The sequence below is a fragment of the Geotrypetes seraphini genome, chromosome 9, assembly GCF_902459505.1.
Source record: "Geotrypetes seraphini chromosome 9, aGeoSer1.1, whole genome shotgun sequence".
Lineage (NCBI taxonomy): Eukaryota > Metazoa > Chordata > Amphibia > Gymnophiona > Dermophiidae > Geotrypetes > Geotrypetes seraphini.
This window is the reverse complement of record NC_047092.1, coordinates 85,357,027-85,381,292: the sequence shown is the minus strand read 5'-3', so window position 1 is coordinate 85,381,292 and position 24,266 is coordinate 85,357,027. Positions and strand designations below refer to the sequence as shown.

At 43.3% G+C, this 24,266-nt stretch overlaps 1 protein-coding gene across 1 annotated transcript in view; it reads right to left on the bottom strand.

Annotated features, from left to right (window-relative positions):
* LOC117366418 (solute carrier organic anion transporter family member 1B3-like) overlaps window positions 1-24,266 on the bottom strand; it is a 462,552-nt gene that overhangs the window by 131,684 nt on the left and 306,602 nt on the right. Inside the window, exon 10 of the mRNA XM_033957759.1 lies at window positions 3,227-3,411. Coding sequence (XP_033813650.1) covers window positions 3,227-3,411 — 185 coding nt within the window. The remainder of the gene's footprint in view (window positions 1-3,226; window positions 3,412-24,266) is intronic.

Genomic DNA, 24,266 nt, shown 5'->3' with positions numbered 1-24,266 from the left:
AAAGAGCTGAGGAGGGAGACAGAGAAGAGCAGGATGCTAGGGACAAGGCGAGAGTAAGCTCTACCCACCCCCACCGCGTTGGAAGAGTCAGCGAACGAACTCCCCCATAAAAGGGGAGGGGCCAATGGCGTGCGGCGAAGGCGAGCGGCAAAGGCGCTCGCCTTAGTGAGAGCGCCTTTGCGAAGGGCCAAGTCACTACACCCAAGAGCACAGGGAAGGACTGAAATGTAAGGAAGCGGCAAGCACAGAAGGTAAGGAAGTAGCAGGCACAAAAGGAATGAACACACACAAGTAGCAGTAAGGTAAGGTAGAGCAAAGACAGCACACACAAGAAGGTAGCAAGGCAAGAAGCAGGCACAGAAGGAAGCAGGCACAGAAGGAACAAACACACAAGCAAAAGTAAGGTAAAGTAAAGCGAAGGCAGCACACACACACAAGCAAAAGTAAGGGAAGGTAGAGCGAAGGCAGCACACACAAGAAGAAGGCAGCAAGGCAAGAAGCAGGCGCAGAAGGAAGCAGGCACAGAAGGAACAAACACACAAGCAAAAGTGAGGTAAGGCAGAGCGTAGGAAGCACACACAAGGAGGCAGCAAGACAAGAAGCAGGCGCAGAAGGAAGCAGGCACAGAAGGAACATGTAATCTTAATTGTTATCTTAAAGTAGGAACGACGATGGAAGCAGAGGGAAACCAGAAGATGAGCTTTCCAGTGTTCTGCACAGACTGTCATAGGTATAACTTCCTCCCCTCGGGGAGACAGTCATATGTATGCGGTCGGTGTCGGGAGCTGAAAAGCTTGAAGAAGGAAGTCAAGCGACTAGAGGACAAGATACAGGAGCTAGAAGGACTTTACACCATGGAGGACCCAATCAGGACAGCTGAAGACTTCATGAGTGAGAGACACATCGAGGAGGAAGTCAGGGAACTCGAGAAATTCACTGAGGAAGCATACAGGAGGAGAGTGGAAGAGAACGAACGCCAGATGAAAGATGAAGTTACACCAACACCAACATGGAAGGGAGAGCAAGAAGCCGATGACCTCAAAGAAGACACCCACAGAGGAATACCGCATGAGGGGGAGGAATTGGCTAGTCGATGCCCAGAAGAAGAAAGAGTGAAGCACACTGAGGACACTGACCTGAGACCGAAGCGAAAATTGAAGAAGGGAAAGTCAGCGATCCTGTTAGGAGACTTGATCCTGAGGCATGTGGAAGCCACATAGCAGGTGGGAGAGAGGATCGACTTGTGACCTGCCTCTCAGGAGCGAGTACCAAGGACATCGTGGACAAAATTGGGTAGATCCTGGAAGGAACGGAGACAGAAGAGACCGCAGTAATGATCCACATTGGGACGAATGATGTCAGGAGAGACTACAGAAGAAGCACGCTGATGGAACAGTTCAAGATTCTGGGAAGGAAGCTGAAGATGAGGACTCAGAAGATAGCATTCTCAGAGATCCTACCAGTACTGAGGGCAGATGTGAAAAGGCAGGAGGAACTACAATCAACAAATGCGTTGATGAGGAGATGGTGTGAGGAAGAAGGATTTCACTTCGTGAGGAACTGGACAACGTTCTGGGGCAAGAGCAAGATCTACAGGAGAGATGGATTGCACCTGAGTGCGGTGGGAACTAGACTTCTAGCAAACAACGTCAAGAGGGAAATAGAACAGGCTTTAAACTAAGAGGAAGGGGAAAGCCGACAGTCGACCTAGTGTCGATGATTCGGAAGAAGGTATCCTGTGAAGATACTAAGGGGAAACAAGGCTAGGAAGAAACAAGGGACAAATTACAAGAGTCAACTAACCCAGAAGAGGAGGTTAGAGAGATTGTAGCAAAAGAGAAGACACTAAAAACCGAAGCACAGTGAAGGGAAATGAAGACAACAAAATGCCAGGATCTAAATTGCATATATACTAATGCAAGGAGCCTAAGAAACAAAATGGGGGAACTAGAAGCCATGGCCAATGCAGAGGACATAGACATCATTGGAATCTCTGAAACATGGTAGAATGAGGAAAGCAAAAGGGATACAGCACTGCCAGGGTTCAAGCTCTATCGCCAGGATAAGTCAGGACACAAAGGAGGTGGAATAGCCCTATACATAAAAGAAAGCATACAATCGACAAGAATGGACACAGTGGAGACGACCAACATGCTGGAATCACTATTGTTTAAAATACCGGGTAGGAAAGGACATGAAATAAAGGTGGCCCTATACTATTGTCCACCCGGGTAAACCGGAGATATCGATAAAGAAATGGAAGCTGAGATGAAGAGAGAATGCAAAAGCGGTAACACGGTTATTATGGGAGACTTCAACTACCCAGGGATAGACTGGAGTCTTGGAAGCTCAAGATGCGCTAGGGAGACAGAATTCCTGGAGGCTACACAAGATTGCTTCATGGAACAGCTTGTTAGAGAGGAAATGCCACTCTGGATCTAATCCTAAATGGGTTAAGGGGACCTGCAAAGGAAGTGAAAGTAGTGGGATCATTGGGAAACAGCGATCATAATATGATCAAGTTCAAGGTTGAGGTAGGAAAACCGAAAGGAAAGAGAACCATAGCGACAACTTTTAACTTCAGGAAACGCAACTATGAAGCAATGAGGGAAATGGTAAGGAAGAAATTTAGGAACACTTCTAAAAAATGGCAAATGGTAGAGCATGCCTGGTCTTTTTTCAAGGACACGGTGAGCGAGGCGCAAAATCTGTATATACCCAGATTCAGAAAGGGGTGCAAAAGGAGTCGAACAAAAGACCCGGTGTGGATAACTAAAATAGTGAAGGAAGCGATAGGCAATAAGAAAAATTCATTCAGGAAATGGAAAAAGGACAAAACTGATTAGGGCTGTCTCTTACCTATAATAGTGAATTGGTAGGAAGAACAAAGATATGAAAGACCAATCATTGGCATAAGAGTCAACTCACCATAAAATAGTAAATAGTCTAGGATTAATCTAACTCAGTATTGATTAGATTGTGAATCTGTACTTGTTTTTTATTTTTTAATACACTTTAAAGCAGGGGTGGGGAATGAGGGTTGCAATCCAGTCTGGTTTTCAGGATTTTCCCAATGAATATGCATGAGATCTATTTGTATACAATGGAAACAGTGCATGTAAATAGATTTCATGCATATTCATTGAGGAAATCCCGACTGGATTGTGGCCCTTGTACCCTACCCCTGATTTAAAGTTTCAGCATAAGAATGCTAATTTTTACTCACCTGAACGTAAGAATGAAACCACAAGTATTTCCTAATGATATGATAAAGATACCCAGGACTTGCAATATTATGACGTATATAACTAATCTGGAACAAGATTCTCCCTTTGGGCATGCTCCTAAAATTGCTGTGGAATCTCTTGATTGAGAGTCTATTGCTTCAATGCAGCTGCAATTCTGAAATGTCTATAAGAAAAAAAAACTTGAATTAAAAAGTGATCACAATCAAAATGGGATGAAATTTGGCATAGGGGAAAAACCAATGAAAATACACATAGAATTCAACAATGGGCCTTATCAGACTGAGGGTACTAGAGAAATAAGCCCCTCTCTCCACAAAAATCAAATGCATTTGTATGGGAGAAACAGTTCCATGTTTTACAGCATAGAAATTTGCATACAGTGAAACCTAGCAGTCAAAAGGAAGCATTACAAAAAATTCATTAGCAAGCTGGCAAATTGCTATGTATCGGTGAGATGGAAAAAATAAACTTTTCCCCAAAGACTTGCTGAGTACTTTTACATGGTGACTCCATTGTATTAGATCTACTCCAAATCTGAGAAAAGCAACACTACAGTAGAAATATTATAAGAAGACATACAGGATGGAAAGATGTGAAGGAGTGGCTTAGTGCTTAGGGCTGCAGCCTCAGCACCCTGAGGTTGCAGGTTCAAGCCCAGCACTACTCCTTGTGACCCTAGCAAGTCACTTAACACTTCATTGCTCTAGGTATATTAGTCAGATTGTGAGCCTACTAGAACAGATAGGGAGAAATACTTGAGTACCTGAATGTACACGTGGAGGGGCATAATTTAAAAAAAAAACAATGTCTAAGTCCCTTTTGGCCTAGACCCTAAACACTGAAAGTAGAAGCAGGGAAAATGTCCATTCTATTAAAAAAAAAAACGCCCACAATGAGATTTTTCTTGAGAATGGCCTACCTCTACGTTCAGCTCTTTAAACACCCAGACCACCACTACGTCTACACTTAAGACACATTACCAACCAAAAAACAGCCTAAGTCCCAAATGCCTTGTAGGCGAAGGAGGAGCCAGTCTCGCCTAAAAGCTGGATTTTATAACCAGTGTCTGTCAAAAACAACACTGGTTACAGAATCCACCCCCACCCCCCAGCAACGATAGCCAATCTCCCCTGCCGCGATCCACTCACCCCACGACAATATCGGGCAGGAGGGAGCCCAAGCCCTCCTGCCCCAGTGACCCCCCAACTCAATCTAGGCAGGAGGGAGCCCAAACCCTCCTGCCCTGGAAAACCCCCCACCCCAATACCATCTAAGCAGGAGGGAGCCCAACCCCTCCTGCTATGGCGAAACTCCCATCCCCAACCTCCACTAAGATACAGGCAGGAGGGATCTCAGGCCCTCCTGCCCATGACCTGCTCCCCCGAACCCATGATCGGTCCACCCAAACCCCTTCCACCCGCCGACCTCACGACACCCCCTGCCAACCCCATGACACCATCCCCCACCCCCGACTTCCACCCCTGTACCTTAAAAAAGTTGTCTGTCCGGCAGGCCCGCCATCCGCAGAATGGCGGGCTTTAGGGCCTGATTGGCCCAGATGCCTTAAACCCCACCCATAGGAGGGTTGCGGCAGTTCGGGTAAAGGGGTTATTGCCATCGCGGCAGGGGAGATGAGCCATCTCTCCTGCCCTGATCATTGTGGTGGGGGGTAGGCAGGTTGCCGGGGCCGCCGAGCTGATTGTGGCAGCTGCAATCAGGTCAGCGGCCCCTTTTCGGCACTTATACCTGCTTTGACTTGGTCTAAGTCAAAACGTATAAGTGCCGACTAGGCAACCTGCCTAAACTTTTGGTTATACCTGCTGTTCGACTATGTATAGGTCGGCCCACCTCCTACCCTTTCCGCTCCTCTAAAAACGCCTCTTTTCACTCTATGCGTTTAGAGGTAGGGGAAAGGCCTAAGCTGGTTTTAGATACGTTTAAAACCAGATTTGGTTATGGGTACTTGTACGATCAGCCATTTTGATCCACTGTGGTATTCTTTACCATCTTCCCATTTCCCGGCATGCATGATTGCAGTAATTCCTTCCAAAATCCTGGGGAGGTCGCCAAGTCCCCTTTCTGCGGGTCATCCCAGCTTGCCTCTTTTAACCCTACCAGGACATCGTGAAGCCACTTCCCTGGATCCTGGGCCGATTCTTCTTCCACTCATTGGACATCTGTCTGTTCTCTGAAGTTTCTCCTCTGCTGACTTTAAACCAGATTCCAACATAATAATCTTAATTTCCAGTTCTTGTGAAAACTTTTGCTTCTCCTTTAAACCATGCCCAACCTTTGTATTTTCTTTTTCTAGCTAACTCATCTCTCTCAACTTTTGGTCATTTTAACAACATTTCTTTCCTTTTTTAATTCCTCATTGGTTTTCTTCAAGTCATTTTATCTGGACTGGCTGGCCTGTAAATCCTACTCCGTCCTCTAAAGCCTCTAGTTCAGCTTATCAACTTCCTCTTCCAAAGTAATTTTTGATACTGAGACTGAATTATAATCAAACTAAAGCACCTAACTTGTAGCAATTCCTGGCATAGTTGCCCTTTCGTTTGATTAAACTGTTGGCTCAGAGGTTTGAGCTGACACTGTGCTTCCAGCAACTGCTGAGATAACACCTTATGCTCCTCTCTTAGGTCAGCGTACTCCTGCTGAATGCTTGTTTCTCTTTTTTTCCACCTCCTCCTTCTGATGGCAAAGTTCTTAAACACTTTCCTGGAGCTTGCCATTCCGTTCTTCCAATCTCCTAGCCTTAACTGTCATTGCCTCACACTTCTGCATGGTCTCATGTAGCTACCCCTGCAGCCTGGTGTACTGCCAGCCCGGCACTCTCGCTGCCAATTCCTGTTGTAGCTGCTCCACTTTAGCATCTGCAGCCTCTGCTTTGGCTTGATAACCCTCACTCTGGGCTGTCAACTTGGTCCTTCAACTTCTGGGATACTTGTTGCTGCTGTGTCAGCTCCTTCTCCAGGTTTGTCAGTTGCTTTGTTTTTTTGGCTACCTCTTTGGTCAGCCTTTTCTCTATCTCCTCATGGTAGTCAATTGGGACACTCTTTTTTAATTGCTCTTGCAATTCCTGCACCTTACAGATTATTTCTTTATTTTCTTGCTCCCAACTGGCTTTCTCTTTCACCAGTGTGTGACATTCATCCTTAAGTTGAGCTCTCTCATAGCGCAATGTTTCCACCAGCAGTTCTAGCTGCCTGCACTGTTCATGTGCCTGGCTGATATCAACCAAAGCATACTCGCTTTGCTCCTTTGCAACCTGGATAAGCTTTCTTGCCTTCTTTCCTTCCATAACTAATTCTGCCATCCACAACTGCAGAGTTGTATTTGACGAGCTGAGCGATCATTTCCCCATCACACTGCCAGGACCTTCAGTGTTCTGGGCCAGGTTTTCTAACAACCCTTTCTGTATTCACACACATTTACACTTCTAGACACTCTTGAAGGTATAATGAACACTTTTATTGGTATACAGGACCTTAATGTTCCTTCACAAGCACAGAGAAACCAAAATTCTATACTTTAAGTTCAGTTTCTTAGTCAAGTGTAACAGTCTGTTCTATAGACAGTATCAATTCCAATTCAGTGTTTAGTCAGGTAATCAGCTCTCATCAATTTCAAAACCTTGTGTGGTGTACCTCAGCCACACCAGATATTAGCTGTTCCTTTCCCAGCAGTGTTAGGCTCTTCAGCACACAGCCTCAACCAAATAATGATTGGCTTATCTTAGCCAGCACCTTTACTGTCCAAGCTTCCAATACCTTCATCAGGCTTCTCATCCAGCCAAGCACCACACCACTCACTACACCAGCTCTTCCAAGCAATCCTTATCAGTCTTCTCAGCTTTCCATGGAGGTTCTCCTTAACCCACGGCTTCTGAGCCTTCTCTGCTCAGGGCAATCTCTTTGTGGTGGCTCTCACCTTCCCACAGGTACCATCTCCTAGGGTCCTCTCATGGGGACCTCTCAGAATGAACCCCAGACTGGGCATATGAAGCTCTTCCTGCCTGGGTTTCCACCCCATGACTCAGCACGGTAGGCTGGATGAGGGTTGAGCTCTAAGCTACAAAGATCAATGCATCTTGGATCCTGTAGTTCAGAGTTACTGGCTGAATGAGAATTGAACTCTGAACAACAAAGTTCATTGCATTCTGGACCCTGTAGTTTACCCTCTAATTGGCCAATGCCCTCTACTACCCACCAACATAACAACATCACTCATGAGGGAGAATCCCAACTCCCTCACTCAGGTCTACTTTTGAGCTTAGTTTGGGCTTCAGATAGATCTGAGTTCTATGGACAGAACTTAGGCACTCTGCTAAATAGCTCTCTGGGATTTATTTTTGCTTTATTAAGCTCAAAATATATTTAATAAGGCACTACATAAATGGGGCACATCAAAACTGATATATTGCATGCAAAACCTTCAATTTTTGTGGACAAACAGCAATGCTATTTGATAATTAGAGGAAAAGATTTATTAACTGAAGCACAGCACATGAAAAACATAGCTTTAGTTTTCTTTCTAAAAAGCTACCCTTTTTTTCTGACTAAACAGTGCTCCAATCAGCTCATTCTTGAAAGCAAAGAAAGCACATGACAAAAATATATAGATTGCATACATAACTTCATTTACAAAAGGTTAAAAACAGAAGAAACCAGATACAGACCTTAGCATGGTTTCTACTTCATTGAAAATGAAGGTTTGCAGCTGCACAATGATTACCTCATTGTGAGATCATCAAGGTGTACCTGCAAAGTAGAATGTCACAATTAAAATATGTGCTGGGGGAGCTGAACTTATGAATTCTGGAAGAGGCACAGAGCTTTTACTTATTGAGCTATAGCAGCTTCCAGGCAGGTGTCTCTGATTGTCCTGTTTAAAGATCTGCTACGTTTAGAGATCTGCTAAGCTATCATATCACAGGGCAGTCAGAGACACCTGCCTAGAAGCTGCTATAGCTCAATAAGTAAAAGCCCAGTGCTCCTCTTCCAGAGGTCATAAGTTCAGCTCCCCCAGTACATATTTTAATTGTGGCATTCTACCTTGCAGGTGCACCTTGTTGATCTCACAATGAGGCTACCATTGTGCAGCTGCAAACCTCCATTTGCAATGAAGTAGAAGCCATGCTAAGGTCTGTATCTGTTTTTAACCATTTGCAAATGAAGGTATGTAAGCAATCTTTATATTTTTGTCATGTGCTTTATTTGCTGAATCTACCTGTTTCAAGAATGCCCTCATTGGAGCAATCTTTAGTAAGAAAAAAGAGTAGCATTTTAGCAAGAAACATAAAGAGCTTTTTTCATGTGCTGTGCTTCAGTTAATGGATCTTTCCCTCTAATTAGCAAATAGCATTACTGTTTGCCCAGAAAAATAGAAGGTATTGATGTGCCCTATTTATTAAATGTATTTTGAGCTTAATAAAGTAAAAATAAAAACCCAGAGAGCTATTTAGCAGATCGCATTAAGCACATCCAAACTATGCCTAAGTTCCGTCTTTAGAACTCAGGTCTATCTGAAGCCTAAACTATGCTCAAAAGTAGACTTGCTTACAATGCTTATAAGACCTAGTTTTACAATTGCTACACAGCTTGCTAGCTCACTCTGTAGCACACTGGTTAAACCTACAGCCTTCTACCCTAATGTTGTTGGTTCGAATCCCACCTCTGTCTGATGAAAGAGAAATAAATAAAAGCATTAAACAGATCCAACTCTCAGTATTACAATTATAATGAAAAACAGCATAAAATTGCCATTCTAATAACATAATAATAAAATATTATAACATTAAGGACATTGGATGTCTAAATCTCACCTAAAACCTGATTCTCTAAAGGACGCCTAAAAAGTTAGATGCCTAAACAGTGCTGAACTCCGCTGAGTGCGATTCTACAAAGATGACTAACTTAGGTGCCTAAACGGTGCTTAACTTTAGACGCATTTTGCAGAATCAGAGCCTGTGTGCATATAGCAGTAAGAATTATTGCTGAATCAGAAGAAGGGAGGGAGGCATTCCTGGGACAGTACTCGATATTGTATGAACACAATGCCTACAGTCAAGGAAAGTACAGAATCTGATGGTTCAGCATGACCAACAATAAGGGCTATTGTTTATAAGACTAGTCCAAGGATGTCACATGAGGGGTGAGTATGTGAAGAGAGGAGTAGTGGCCCAAATATGGGCAATTGTAAAAAGAGTCGGAGGTCTGAGGAATAAGAGTAATGGGAGAAATAATTAGGGGAGGAGAGATTGGAAGAAGTGAAGAAAGTGTCTGATAGGTTGCTCTATCCAATGAGCAGGCAGACAGGAAGGACTTAGAAGGACTTCGAATGTTTGCACTAACTATAAAACTAATGGATCTCTGGGTGCCTACCTTGCCATTTTTGTATATTTTGGGCACCCTTTCTGGCCAGGAAGAAAATAATTTATACTATTACCAAACACTTTCTGGAGTTTTTCTTATACTGGGGTTCTATTTCTTACAGTTGAGGGCTCTCGTCTGTGTCTGTGTATGCCGTTTGGTGGAGGATGGGCTGGGGAGGGCTTCAATGGCTGGGAGGTTGTAGATGGGCTAGAGTAAGTCTTAACAGAGATTTCGGCAGGTTGGAACCCAAGCACAGTACCGGGTAAAGCTTTGGATTCTTGCCCAGAAATAGCTAAGAAGAAAAAAAAAATTAAAAAAAAAAAAAATAAATTTAAATTGAATCAGATTGGGCAGAACTGGATGGACCATTCGGGTCTTTATCTGCCGTCATCTACTATGTTACTATGTTACTATCATTGGCTGGGATCGGTGTCATTGAGCTGCAGGGAGACGGCTCCTGCTGAGTTCAGCAGTCTCATGGCCAGGTAGTGAGGATATACGAAAGCTCTTTGAGGAAACGGTGGTTTCCTCCCACTGTCTCAGTTTCTATATCCTGATTTGCAGTGTAGAGCAGGGACTGGACAAATTTTTTTATGATTCGGGACAGTGCTTCAAACAAAGAGAGGAGGAGCTGAAAGGATTCTCCTGTTGAGAAAAGTCCTGATAGGAGGAGGGAGCAGTGAGATATATAATAGAAAATGACTTGGGGAACAAATGTGTCCCTATCCTCGCAAGAACTAATTTCCCTGTCCCTGTCCCCGAGTTTTGTCGTTGTTGCTGTCTATTCTAGGTATTTTATTCAGCGGGAAAGAAGGCAAAAGAATTTCACTAAAGCATAAGAAGAGGCTTTATCAGCCTTTTTACAGAAATTAGAAAAAGTAAAATACTCAGGCATCCCTGGAAGGTTACGACTGTGCAAGCCTGAACACTCTAAATGAGAATGCCCAGAGATGAAGAGGGGAGGAAAAAGCCATCCCTCTCATGGCATTAGAAGATGAATGGGGGGGGGGGGGGGATCAGGGGTTTCTAAAGTCTCACTGGGTGACTTTGATAAACTTAAAGGTGGGGCCCCTAAGAAGAAGAATGAAGTAATTTTCCTAGTTGATACAGGGGCAGCTAGGACATCACTGAGGTTTCATTTAACTCCAGGGCATGGTAATGCCTCTTTTTAAAGATGTATTTGTAACTAAAAAGTGTTGGGACTTTCAGTGATGTCATGAGGTTAAGCAGATACTGAAAAGCACTGCTCCCATCCTCGTGTGTCCTACCATCTATTTTCACTCATCTATTTAGTGGTCTGAGCAGTTTTGGGAGGTGCAAATTGACTCTGGGCAGGGGAGGAGTTGCCTCTGGGAGTGTTTTGGCGGCTCCCATGGCTTCTAAGCCTGTCCGTATGAATCACGTGCAGGGCAGGCCTCCCGGATTCCAAAATGGCGATGGACACTAAACCCACCTAAGCCCGACGTCGTGTCCAGCATGGACAGCAGATATTATTGCGGAGGTCACAGAGGCTGTTGAAGCAGCCATTGACAAAAAGCTGCAACAATTCTTCAACAAAATTAACATGGCCCATGAGCGGCTGGATAGCATGGGACTCGAGATGGATGATGCCCAGCACCGGGTTTAGTGCCCTAGAGATCGGGTGCAGCCCGTAGAAGCGGGTTCTGCACAGATGGTGAAGGAGTTGGTGGCTCTGACCAAAAAGTGGACGACCTCGACAACAGGGCTCGTCGGAACAATTTGCACCTGGAGCGGATTGTGGATGCTTAGTTACCTGGATTTTTGGAAAGCTGGATTCCTCAGTTGCTCTCCTTGGATGCCCAACTGGGTGGAGCGAGTGCACCGTTTGGGGCCTCGGGGTCCTGAGGGCTCCCGACCCTGTGTGGTCATTTTCAAGATTCTAAACTTTGCCCACAAGACTGCCATTTTGCAAGCTATCAGAGCGGGCAAAGGCCTGCACCACAACAATATCCTTTGCTTCTAGGACTATTCAACTACAGTGGAAGTGCGTGAATTTACACCTATTTGTTTGGCTTTCTATGCCAATAAAGTGATAGTTTGCCTTACTTTATCTGGCTAAATTGAGGATCCAAGAGAGAGGGATGCACACAGACTTATTGACTCTCTGGCCACTGCACTGACTTTTATGAATACCTTGGGTATTGTAGTGGTCCCTCCATTGGTGAACAGGAGGCAGCCAGGAGCCTTGGTTGATGCTGCTGGGACCCCTTGGAGTTTTGGTTTTGGAACCAGTTGGTATGCTCGTGATTCAGTGGTTGGGATATTGGTGATGTTTTGTTGGGAGTGCGGTTTGGCCTGGGGGGATTATTTGGTTGTTAGTGTGCTGGTGTGGTCTCTGGTCTGTGTGATAGTGTGTTTGGATGAATGCTCTGGAAAGGGTGGTGTAGTATATTGTTCTTTGGTGTTCTTTTGGGCCTTGTTTTAATAGGGTAAGGATAGGGACGTGACTTGTGAAGTGGTTTCTTGGGGGGAACTGGGAAGAAGGGGGAGTTGGAAGGGGGATTTTTTTCCTCAGGTAGGGGGGGTTGGGGTATGGTGGGTTCAGTACTCCAGTGTCGGGGTTTCTCTTTGTTTTGGATAGGGCATGGGGGATTGTTCTATTGCAGTGGTCTCAAACTCAAACCCTTTGCAGGGCCACATTTTGGATTTGTAGGTACTTGCAAGGCCTCAGAAAAAATAGTTAATGTCTTATTAAAGAAATGACAATTTTGCACGAGGTAAAACTCTTTATAGTTTATAAATCTTTTCTTTTGGCTAAGTCTTAATAATAATATTGTAATTTATAGCTAAAGAGACATATGATCAAGAAGCTCTTTTATTTTATTTTTGATGATTATGATAAACATACCGAGGGCCTCAAAATAGTACCTGGCGGGCCGCATGTGGCTCCCAGGCTGCGAGTTTGAGACCACTGTTCTATTGGGTCTGTGGGAATGTGGGGTTTGATGAGGGCTGGTCATTGGACCCCTGCATTATTATTCAGGTTACAGTTGGTGATCATTGCCTTATACTGATTATGGTTGATTCATCGCTGAAGGTGTAGCTTGTGGAATGTGGCAGGTATCAACTCACTGGACAAGCGGTCTAAGATATTGCAAACTCTCCGGAAGAAGGGGATGCATGTGGTATGTCTGCAGGAGACACATTTGTCAAATGCGGAACATGAGAAATTGGACAGGGGATGGGTTTTAAAGAGGTTTATTATTCCACGGGCACTACCCACAGTGTGGGGGTGGCCTATTTTACTTAGTAAAATCTTCCATATACTGTGCATCTAGGGTGGTCAAGGATACAGGGGGGGAGGTTACTTTTTTCTTCATCTTGATATATTCAGTGGCCAGGAGATGGTGTTGGCTAATATCTATGCCCCAAATGTGTTTAACCTTAGTTTTTTTCCAACAGCTGGTGGGTCTGTGCGCCACCTTTCTGGATGTGCCCCTGATGTTGCTGGGGATCTTAATGCGCCTTAGACCCTGATATGGATCAGCTTAGGGGGGCTTATTCCAGCGACTAATAGATCGGTGAGAGGTCTATACAGTTTTGTAGTGTGTTGGATCTTGTAGATGTGTGGAGATTATATCATCCTCTGGACAAAGACTTTACACATGTAGCCTGTGCTCATCTCACCATGTCCGGAATTGACTATATTTTGGTTGCCACTTCTTTTCTGCCTCGGGTGTCTTGAGCTGAAATAGATATCCCAACCATTTCAGATCATGATTTGGTATGGGTGGAGGTTCGGGGCATGCAATTCGGAGGTCGACCTGGTCTGTGGAAATTTCCTAGTTTTTTGTACTGGAATCAGCGCTTTCGGGCTCATATTATTCAATGCTGGGAGCACTTTTTGTTGGATAATGCTTCTTATTATTATGCTTGTTATTGTGGGAAACTGCTAAAGTGGTTCTCCGTGTGGAAACTATAGTGTATGTAGCTAGACAGCGGAAGGGACACTCGCGAGATCTCTTATATTTACATAAGAAGGTGGAGGTTTGTAAATGTCAATGGATAGCTTCTGGATCCCAGATGGATCATGACTCCCTTCAGATGGCTTGTGTGGCCCTGCAAACTAAGATTCATGAACATAACTGGAAGTTCCATCAATTTTATAGACATCGGTTTTACAAATATAGTAACCGGTCCGGTAGACTGCTGGCTTGTTTAGTACATCCTTGGCAGGGCCCCCAATTTTGTAAAGGACTCTTTTCTCAAGGAACTTTTGTAACTGATAGGAAGTGCTTGACTGAGATATTTTTTCAGCATTTTCGGGAGTTTTACACCATGCGGCAGTCCACCCCAGCTACTTTACACTCTTATCTACAGGACTCTCCATTTGCCACAATTTTTCAAGGGAGTCAAGCCCAATTTCTGCATGAACCTATTACTACATTGGAGATTCATCAGGTGATTAAAGAATCTCCTTTGTTCAAAGCCCTGACTGTCTTTCTTCTGAGTTTTATAAAATTTTGCAGGGTCACATTGTTGAGCATTTGGAGGCTTATTTTGCTAAGGTGGTGTTGGATGGGACTTTTCCAGCCCATGCTAATCAAACTCATATAGTGCTGATCCCCAAGCCTGATAGAAATCCTATGTCGGTGGACTTTTACCGGCCTATTTTGTTAATTAACTTTGAACTGAAGCTAATGGCAAAAATTTTGGCCTCGTGTTTATCTTCCCTCTTGCCTGGGGTGATTCACCCGGACCAGGTTGGCTTTGTACGGGGGAGACAGGCGGTGTGGAATATGAGAAAAGTCATGGCTGCATTGGGACACAGTGTTACTCATTCCCTGATTAGTTTAGATGCCCGTAAAGCTTTTGATTGTGTGGCTTGGGATTATTTGTTTTCAATTTTGGGTAAATATGGTCTGGGGGGGGTCCCTTTTCTAGACGTGGTGCGGATACTTTATGCCAACTCTAGTGCGGCAATGCTGGCAAATGGAGCTGTATCTGCTAGGTTTAGGGTGGAGAGGGGCACACAACAGGGATGTCCACTTTCTCCCTTATTCATTTTATCTTTGGACCCATTGTTGCAGCGTATCAGGGAGGATGGCTCTATTCTGGGTCTTCCAGTGGGACAGGATGAAGTGCATTGTCTGGCCTTTGCTGATGATGTCTTGTTATTGTTGACTCAACCCCAACAATCTCTTTAAAGGATCTTGAAGCTGGTTGATCTTCATGAGGGGGTGTAGGGTTTTGAATTAAATTTAGAAAAATCTGAGGCTTTGCTGATAAGTGAGGGATGTGTGGGATGTGGTGTCGGAGCCACGGCCTTCCTATTTCCTTTCAGGATATTCAAGCTTGGGGAATCTTGCAGGCTTGAGATTGGCTTTTTTTAGGCCAAGTCATCCATAACCTACACTCTTTGGACCATACTACTTTAAATGAAAACATGGCGGATATGGTTCAGGAAATATTGACTTTGTCTCGACAGTCTAGAACCAGCTTGTCCTTTCACTAGGTCAGTTTGGGTAATTTCAGTGTTCCCTGGGACTACGATGCTGTGGCAGTGGTGTGGAATCAGGATCTTGCTTCTTCTGAGCAGCTCACTGGTGATGGATTGCATATTCTAATGAAACATCTCCCGTGCTTGACTTGCTCTGTGGTTCTGCAAGAACAGCATTATAAATTTCTGTTAAGACTTTATATCTCCCCATATAGGCATATGTTGCAGGGATTGCCGCTCATGCCGGCTGTCCTAAGTGCCATTCAACGCCAGCTGGTTTTTTTCATATGTTTTTGGTCCTGCGATAGAGTGCAAACCTTTTGGTCATTCGTTGGTCTTCATCTACAGTACGATCATGCAGATGAAGAGTTCCTTTGCGGGTGGATGTCCTGCTTTTTTCTCAATTCTCTTCTTTGGGATTATTTAAGGGTAACTCATTGTTGCTGCAAAAAACTTCTTTTTGGCTAGTGAAATGCATACTTTTACTATGGCGGAAAAATGTGGAAAAATTAATGTTTACCTTGTTAAAGCATGAAAATTTGGATGTTAAGAATTGTGGCCCTGGCCGTTGGAGAAAATTCCTGGCCATTTGAGCTCCAGTTTGGGATAGCTTGTCCCATGGAGCCCGAAGTGCTCTTTTTAATTTTTGACACTGGAGTGCTTTGGGGAAGGGGGGGAATAGGGTGGAGTGGGGTGGATATTGCTCTGTTTTATTGTTAGGTTCATTTAGTCTCCGTGAAGAAACCACATGGTAAACTCTTCCATCCTCAGTTTTGGTTTATGGTTGTACTTCTTTTTAGAGTGTTGTATCTTTTATCTTGTATTACAAATTTCTAAATAAAAATATTTACAAAAAAAAAGTGTTGTGTGCTATAAAATAATGCCATATTTTGGATTTTAAAAGCAGACTCTAGCAGGTCTATATAAATTATAAACTCTGTTCTCTGCTCTGCTAATTTTTCTAAAACAATGAGGTCTTAAAGCCTCTGAATTTTAACAGGGGTGATAACATTTTTATCTGTTCTCTGTTTTATTAGACTGCTTCCTGTAATGACTGTATATTATATTACATTAGTGATTTCTATTCAGCCATTACCTTGTGGTTCAAGGCGGATTACATAAGAATTTCATGATATTGCTAATACATAAGGTGGATTACATAAGAATTGACAAGGCAGTTCAAGATGGATTACATAAGAATTGTCATGATACTTGGAAAAACATATATACCAGTGGCAGTCACTTGCTTTTCCAGTGTCATAAGAAAGTGCATTTCTGGGGGTTCAGATACCCCATTTTCACTGACATCATCAGAAAAGTACATTTCCAGGGTCAGACATCCCTGTTTCGGCTTATGCCATCAGAAGTGCATTTTCAGAGTTTAGACACCTTTGTTTCCACTGACATCATCAGAAAGTGGCAGGGGTGTTTTACGGTGAAGCAGATGGGGAGGCATTACTTTATTTTTTTGATTTTTTTTTAAATACTTTATTCATTTCATATCTTGAAATCAAGTACAATAAATACAAATATCAATTTCACTTTCAAATACAATTGACATCTTATAAATAACCCTTATAAAATATAATAATATCCCCCTTCCTTATATAATTATGAAAAATATATTCTTCTATTATAATAAAAAAATATACCCCTTTCCCCCCCTTATTTTCTTAAACTTTTTAATTCAGGGAAGAATAATTTTTAATCTTTACAAAAATCCATCAATGGCCTCCACACATCCTTAAATTTGTTATAATACCCTTTTTGAACAGCTAACGCCCTTTCCATTTTATATATATGACAAACAGAATTCCACCAAAACAATAATTAAGACCATTCCTATTTTTCCAATTGTAAGTGATCTGTTGAATGGCAGTCCCCCGTTAAAATTAATAATAGTTTGTTATTATTAGATGATATTTGTTTCTTCTCTCTCATTTCTACACCAAATAAAACTGTGTCATATGATAATGCCACATGATTTTCTAACGGAATTAATTTGATTCCATATTGATTTCCAAAATTCTAATATACTAGTGTTTAAGTCCGTTAGATTAACGGGTGCTAGAATAGATGTGTGTGTCTGTTTTTCTTTCTTTCTCTCTCTCCCCTTGACCGCTGTCTGTCTGTCTATGTTTATTTGTTTTTCTCTCCTTGGACACTGGCTGTCTCTCCTTGGACGCTGCCTGAATGTCTTCCTTTCTGTCTGTCTCACTGGCCCCCTGTGTGTCATTCTTTGTGTCTGTGTCCTTGTATCATTGCCCCACCCCCCCCAGAGCAAAGTTGTCTGCCCCCAGCATACCCCTTCCCCTCTCCCTGACTGTCTCTCCATGGCCCCCTTCTGTGTTCCCCCTTCCCCCCCCCCCTCCGAGCAAAGCTGTCTGGCCCCCAGCAAACCTCTCCAACAAAAGCATCCCCCTGTACCTGCAGCATCGGCACGACACCCTTCAGGCAATCGTGAGTGCTCAGAGCGCGAGAGGGAGCGGGGCCTGCAACTTCTTCAGCGTCGGTGAGGAAGGACAGGTTGGCCCAACTCAGGGGCTTTGTGGACAGTCTTCTGTGGCTCGAAGCCCTCCTCCCAGCAGCCACTTCCAGCAGCACTCCATACTGTCTTCCTCCCGCCGCCCAGAGTAGATGTCTGTATGTTTTTTTGTTTTTTTTAATTTGTCTCTCTCTCCTTGGACGCTGTCTGTCTGTCATTTTTTGTGTCTGTGTGTCTCCCTGGTCCTCTGTCTGTCCGTCTTTCTTTCTGTCTGTCTTCCCTGGCCCCCCTGCTTGTCAGAACAGCCCCCTTTCCCTCTCCCCCTGTTCTGCAATGCCTACCTGCTCTGTGGCCCCCTTCTGTTCCTCCCCCACCTGATTGCTGTCTGCCCTGCACACCCTTCCCCCATAAGCAGCCCCTTTCCCTCTTCCCCTATTCTGCAATGCTTACCTGCTCCATGGTCCCTTTCTGTTTCCCCCCCCCATGATTGCTGTCTGCACTCATCACAACCCTCCCACCAAAACAGCCCCCTTTCCTGTCTGCTCCATGCCCTTCTTTTTTCCTCTTCCCCTCCCTGCATCCATGGTTTCTGCCACCGCTGCCACTCCTATTAAAGCGGCCTGCTGAGGTTCGCGACCCGGCTGTAGCGAATCTCGCAGGCCGCTGTCCACCTCAGTAGCATGTTCCCTCTGATGTGATCGCGTCAGAGGGAACGTGCTACCATGTGGGAGAGCGGCCTGAGAGGTTCGCTACAGCCGGCCGCGAACCTCAGCAGGCCGCTTTGAAACATGAGCGGTAGCGGCTGTTGCGGGAGGATGGGGGGAGTCGTCGACGTGCAGGCCGCTGTGAACAGGAGCGGCGGCAGGACCATGAGGCGGGAGTGAGCTGTTCGGCTTCCCCTATCTGGGGGAAACCGCCGTGTCGAGGAGAGCCGGGAGTGAGTTGTTCGACTTCCCCTATCTGGGGAAACCGCCGTGCCAAACTCAGCTGCGCGTGGGGCCGTAGTAAGCGCGGGGCATCCAAAGCATTGCAATAATCCAGCACAGGATTGATCATCATCACTACGGTGGTTTTGAATTTTTCCTCAGACAGGGGCTCTATAATCAAAAAAAGTCTAAAAAGTAGCCAAAATGGCTACTTGGATGATCAAAAAGCCTGATCGACCAAGTACACATAATCAAAGCTGGTTTTAGATGTATCTAAAACCAGTTTAGGCCTTTCCCCTGCCTATAAACGCAGAGAGAAAAGAGGCATTTTTAGAGGAGGGGAAAGGGCGGGCGGTGGGCTGACCTACACCTAGGCATACAACAGGTATAACCAAAACTTTAGGCAGGTTGCCTAGTGGGTGCTTATACGTTTTGACTTAGACCAAGTCAAAACAGGTATAAGTGCCGAAAAGGGGCTGCTGAGCTGAACGTGGCTGCTGCGATAAGCTCAGCAGCCCCAGCAACCTGCCTACCCCCTACAGCAATGATCGTGGCAGGAGAGATGGCCTCATCTCCCCTGCTGCGATCCAACCTTCCCCAACCCACACGATGTGGCCAGGAGAGAGCCCAAGCCCTCCTGGCCCGCGACCCCCTCTAACCCCCACCCCCCACTAAAATATGGGCAAGAGGGATCCCAGGCCCTCCTGCCCTCGACACAACCCCACCAACGACCTGCCCCCTGAACCCCCATCACACCCCCGCTGACCCACGACATCATTGCCAACCTCATGACCCCTCCACCCTCACCACCTTCCCCGTACCTCAAAAAAAATGTTGGCCAGATGGACGGGTGCTAAGCCCACCCATCTGGCAGGCCAACCAGTGCAGGAATGGGGATGGATTGGCTCAGGCAGCTCAAAACCCTGCCCACAGGTGGGGCCTGAGGCAACCTAGGCCAACCAGAATAGGCCCGGGAGCCTTAGGCCCCTCCTATTGGTGGGGCCTTAAGCACATGAGCTGGGTTAGGTCCATGTGCATAAGGCCCCACCCATAGTGTCAGGGAGCTCGGGGGTGCCCCGGGGCAAGAGGGCTTGGGCTCCCTCTTGTCCCAATGTAAGGGAGTTTGGGATCGCGGGGCAGGAGGGCTATGGGCTCCCTCTTGCCCTGAACATAGTCGTGGTGCGTGGGGCTTGGGCTCCCTCCTGCCCCCGATAGTGTCAGGGAGGTCGGGGGTGCCACTAGGACATCTTTTCTCCGATGTCATCGGGGGGGGTTGGGATTGCGGGGCAAGAGGGCTTGGGCTCGGAGGGGGGGGGGGTGGATTCTGTAACCAGTATTGTTTTTGACAGACACCGGTTACAGAATCCAGCTTTTAGGTGAAGGACTGGCTCCTCCTTCACCTAAAAGCCCTTGTTTTGGACGTTTGAGGCTTAGGCTTTTTTATGTTGATTATATGGTATAAGGTTAGACGTAGTGGTGGTCTGGGCGTTTAAACAGCTGAACGTAGAGGCAGGCCATTATTTAAAAAAAACCCTCCTTTTGGACGTTTTTTTAATAATGGACATTTTCCCTGCTTCTACTTTCAACGTTTAAGGCCTTAGGCCAAAAGGGGACTTAGATGTTTTTTATGCCCCTCCACAGCTCTTAATCTATGTAAAACACATAACCGATAGAATACCCCTGAAACTACTGTTTTTACTTGTGCCTTAAACAACAATGCGGAATCCAATATGACCCCCAAATATTTGCATCAACGCAATGTGGGTACAGTAGCATTATCTAACATGACCTCAGAAGGAAATGCTTGTAGCTGATTCTGTTGACCAAAACAGAGAATCTCTGTCTTAGAGACATTCAGCTTTTACTGATTACTACATATTACAACCCTGATTACAATCCTGTTTCGGTTCATGTAATCAGAAAGTGAATTTTCAGAGTTTAGACACCCTTGTTTCTACTGACATCATCAGAAAGTGGCAGGGTGATTTATGTTGAAGCAGATGGGGAGGCATTACTTTGGAAGTAGGCAGTAGGTAGAGCTACCACCATTCATTCCTATGACAGAGGAGGGGCATGGGTTTGGTATGGGTTTGGACGCAGGGTATGGGTGTAGGCATAGTATAGGTGTAGTCTAACCCGGAAGTGAATGCTGATTGGCTGGATCCTTATCTTATCTCACCAGTTTTTACATGTAGTATGGACTACTTGTGGATGTATGTTTTGGAGTCACACCAGATTGGCAACTCTTCAAGAAACATCTAGGACTAGGGGGACATGCGATGAAGCTACCTAGTAGATTTTAAACAAACCGGTGAAAATATTTCTTCAAACAATGTGTAATTAAACTCTGGGAATGTGGTGAAATCAGTTAGCTTAGCGGGGTTTAAAAAAGGTTTAGATAATTTCCTAAAAGAGAAGTCCATAGGCCATTATTGAGATAGCTTGGGGGAATCCATTACTTATTCCTAGGATAAGTAGCATAGAATCTTTTTTGCTATTTGAAATCTAGCTAGGTATTTGGGGTCCTGGGCTGGCCACTGTTCTAAAATTATGTGAAAAAATGAAAAGGTGTAGCTGTACCTTAGATCCTTTTCCTTCTTATCTTTATGGTAAGATACCCCTCACAGGCTATCACATGACTGACTTCATTTATTAAACCATATTCTTAGTAATGGTCATTTCTCACTGAAAATGAGTAATATAGTCATAACGCCCTTGTTGAAAGGTGCTGACTGATCTAGACCTCTCAGTTTCTTCTCACTATCGTCCTATCGCGAACATACCTTTAATGCCAAAAATGTTGGAATCAATTATTTCTAGTAAAATTGATAAATAAATAAAAAAAGATTAAGGGAGGGAGGGGTTGTTCCACAGAGTAAATTAAGGGAAAAGAGTTATGTACAGAAAATTTATAATAAGATAGGGTTCATATGTCCTGTGAACAAATATCTTAATGGAGCTTAAATTATTTTCGTTAAATGTTAATGGCCTCAACCATCCAATTAAAAGGAATAAAACACTTTTATTTTTAAAACAACAATGTGTAGAAGTATGTTATTTTCAGGAGACACATTTATCAGCTTTTGAGTCCAAGAAACTAGAAGGCAAAACATTGGGCAAAACATTGGTTTTTTTTGCCCCTGCTATGGGATAGAAGGCAGGAGTAGCTATTTTGGTAAATAAGAAATGCAATGCTATACTTAAGTTGATTGGTGCTGATCCTTCAGGGAGGTGGTTACATGTAGACATGAGCCTGGGAAATATTACGCTGGCGCTTTTCAATATGTATGCACCTAATTCAATCCAAATTGAATTTTTTTAAATCTCTACAACAATTGTTACTACCACTGGCTGCTTCTAATTTAGTTGTGGCAGGGGATTTTAATGTTGTTATAGATCTTTTAATGGATAAAAAACCTAGCAGAATTATGAAGTCATTAGGATTAGAGAATTTGGTACAAAATTGTGATTTGAAAGATATATGGCGAATATTTCATTTTAATGATCGGGAATTTTTCTTTTTGCTCCCATGTTCATAAATCTTTTTCAAGAATAGATTATATATTTGTTTCAAATTCATTAGTTCAACAAGTAACACAAGCCTCCATAGATCCAATTATTTTGTCTGATCATGGTGGGGTATGGATTAAAATTAAAATAAGTGATCAAGATAATAGTAGACCCGTATGGAGATTTGATAATACATTGCTTACGGAACCAAATTTCATTGAGGAAATTAGGTAAAAATAAATGATTATTTTCAAATTAATAATACGGAAGATATCTCCATTAAGACTATATGGGATGCTTTTAAGGCAACCATGAGAGGCCTTAAATTATTTCATTTTTGGCACATATTAATAAGCAAGTTAAAAACAATTTTCCAGTTTGGAACAAAGACATTAAGTTATTAGAATCAAAACTGGTTGATAAATGGGAACTTCCAACGTTACAGGCTCTCTTGAAGACTAAAGGAAAATATAATGAGATTTCTTCTAAATTGATATGGAAAGACTTATTTTCTCAACAAGCTTTGTATTATGGAAACTCAAATAAGGCAGGAAGATTATTGGCAAATTAAAAGCAAAAAAAAAAGGAAAACAAAAATAATTAACAGTAAAGGATAAAAAAAAGTAATACCTATTCTCAAATTGGACCGATTTTAAAACAATTTTTAATTTTTATAAGATCTATATTCTTCTGAGCCTTATTTTGATAAAGAAAAGGTATGGTTTAGAATTTTACAAAATGAATTGAGGGACCAAAAATTCCTGAGTTTAGAAAAGCCAATATCACTAAAAGAGTTTGCAAACAGCATTGAAGTCCCTTAGAGTTGGATCCGCTCCAGGTGGAGATGGTTTCACGGTAGAGTTTTATAAATCATTTCAAAATACTCTATTACCATATTTATTAAATTTATATCAGGTTCAGCTAACTAAAGGTTGCATCCAGGTACTATGGCAGAATCATTTAACTATTGTTTTGCCAAAGCCAAATAAAGATCCCACATTGGTTTCAAACTACAGGCCCCATTTCTTTAATCAATGTAGATGGAAAACTTTTAGCTAAGACTTTGGCTTTGCACTTGGCTAAGGCTTTCCCCTTTATTATTGGTATGCATCAGACAGGGTTTGTGCTCAGAGGACATTCTTCTAATAACACACAGGTTGGCTTTCAATATGTTAAATTTATCAAAAGCCATGAATGATCGGTCTTTTCTGTATCCTTGGATGCAGAGAAGGCCCTTTGATCGGGTAGAATCAAGTATCATGTATCATGAATCATGTATCAAGTAATGGAATGGTTTGGTATAGGTTCAGGATATATACAAATGATCCAAACATTGTATAGCTCCCCTGCTGCTAGATTATATATTAATAATAATTTTTCAGAGCGTTTTAATCTGCAGAGGGGGGTGGGTTAGACAAGGCTGTCCTTTGTCTCCTTTGCTTTTTGATATTGTATTAGAACCCTTGTTATTAGCTATTCAGCAATAAGGAGATACAAGGTATTCCTTATTCAGATCGGGAATATAAAGTTTCTGCTTATGCAGATGATATATTGCTTCATTTGAGAAATCCGGAAACAACCATTCCAAGTTTACTAGAATTGATAGAAAAATTTTGAAAATTTTCAGGGTACAAGATAAATTGGAGTAAATCAGAAGTTCTTCCACTCAATGTCCATTGTACAAAAGGTTTATGTGAAACATTCCCCTTTCTATGGAAAGAGGGCAGAAATAAAATATTTAGGCATTTGGATAAAAAGCATGTTGGAAGAAACAATGCAAGTAAATGAAAATTTTTTATTATAGAAGGTAACAGAAATATGTGAGCAATGGAATCCTTTACATACTTTCTTGGTGGGGGAGAGTTCAAACTATTAAATGATGATTTTGCCTGTAGTTTGTTATCAAATGGGTATGTTACCGGTTTTTTCCAGGGGTCTTTTTATAAAAAGTTAAATTATATTCTTACAAAATTTATTTTTGCTGGGCAAAAAGGCTAGAATTGCTTTAGTATCTCTACAAAAACCGATTACAAAGGGAGGAGTAAATTATTCCTAACTTTTATAGGTATCAATCCTATATTTTGTGCCAGGGTATGTATTGGATCCTCCAAGAGCCCGTTGATAATATCCCGGATTGGTTATGGCATGAAATGGCTGCCTTATGTTTCTTCTGCGATTATGCCATGTACGTGGAGGGGCATAATCAAGAGGTCGTATAAAAGATCTGTGCGTCGGCAGCGTAAGACGTCCAGGTAAATGTGC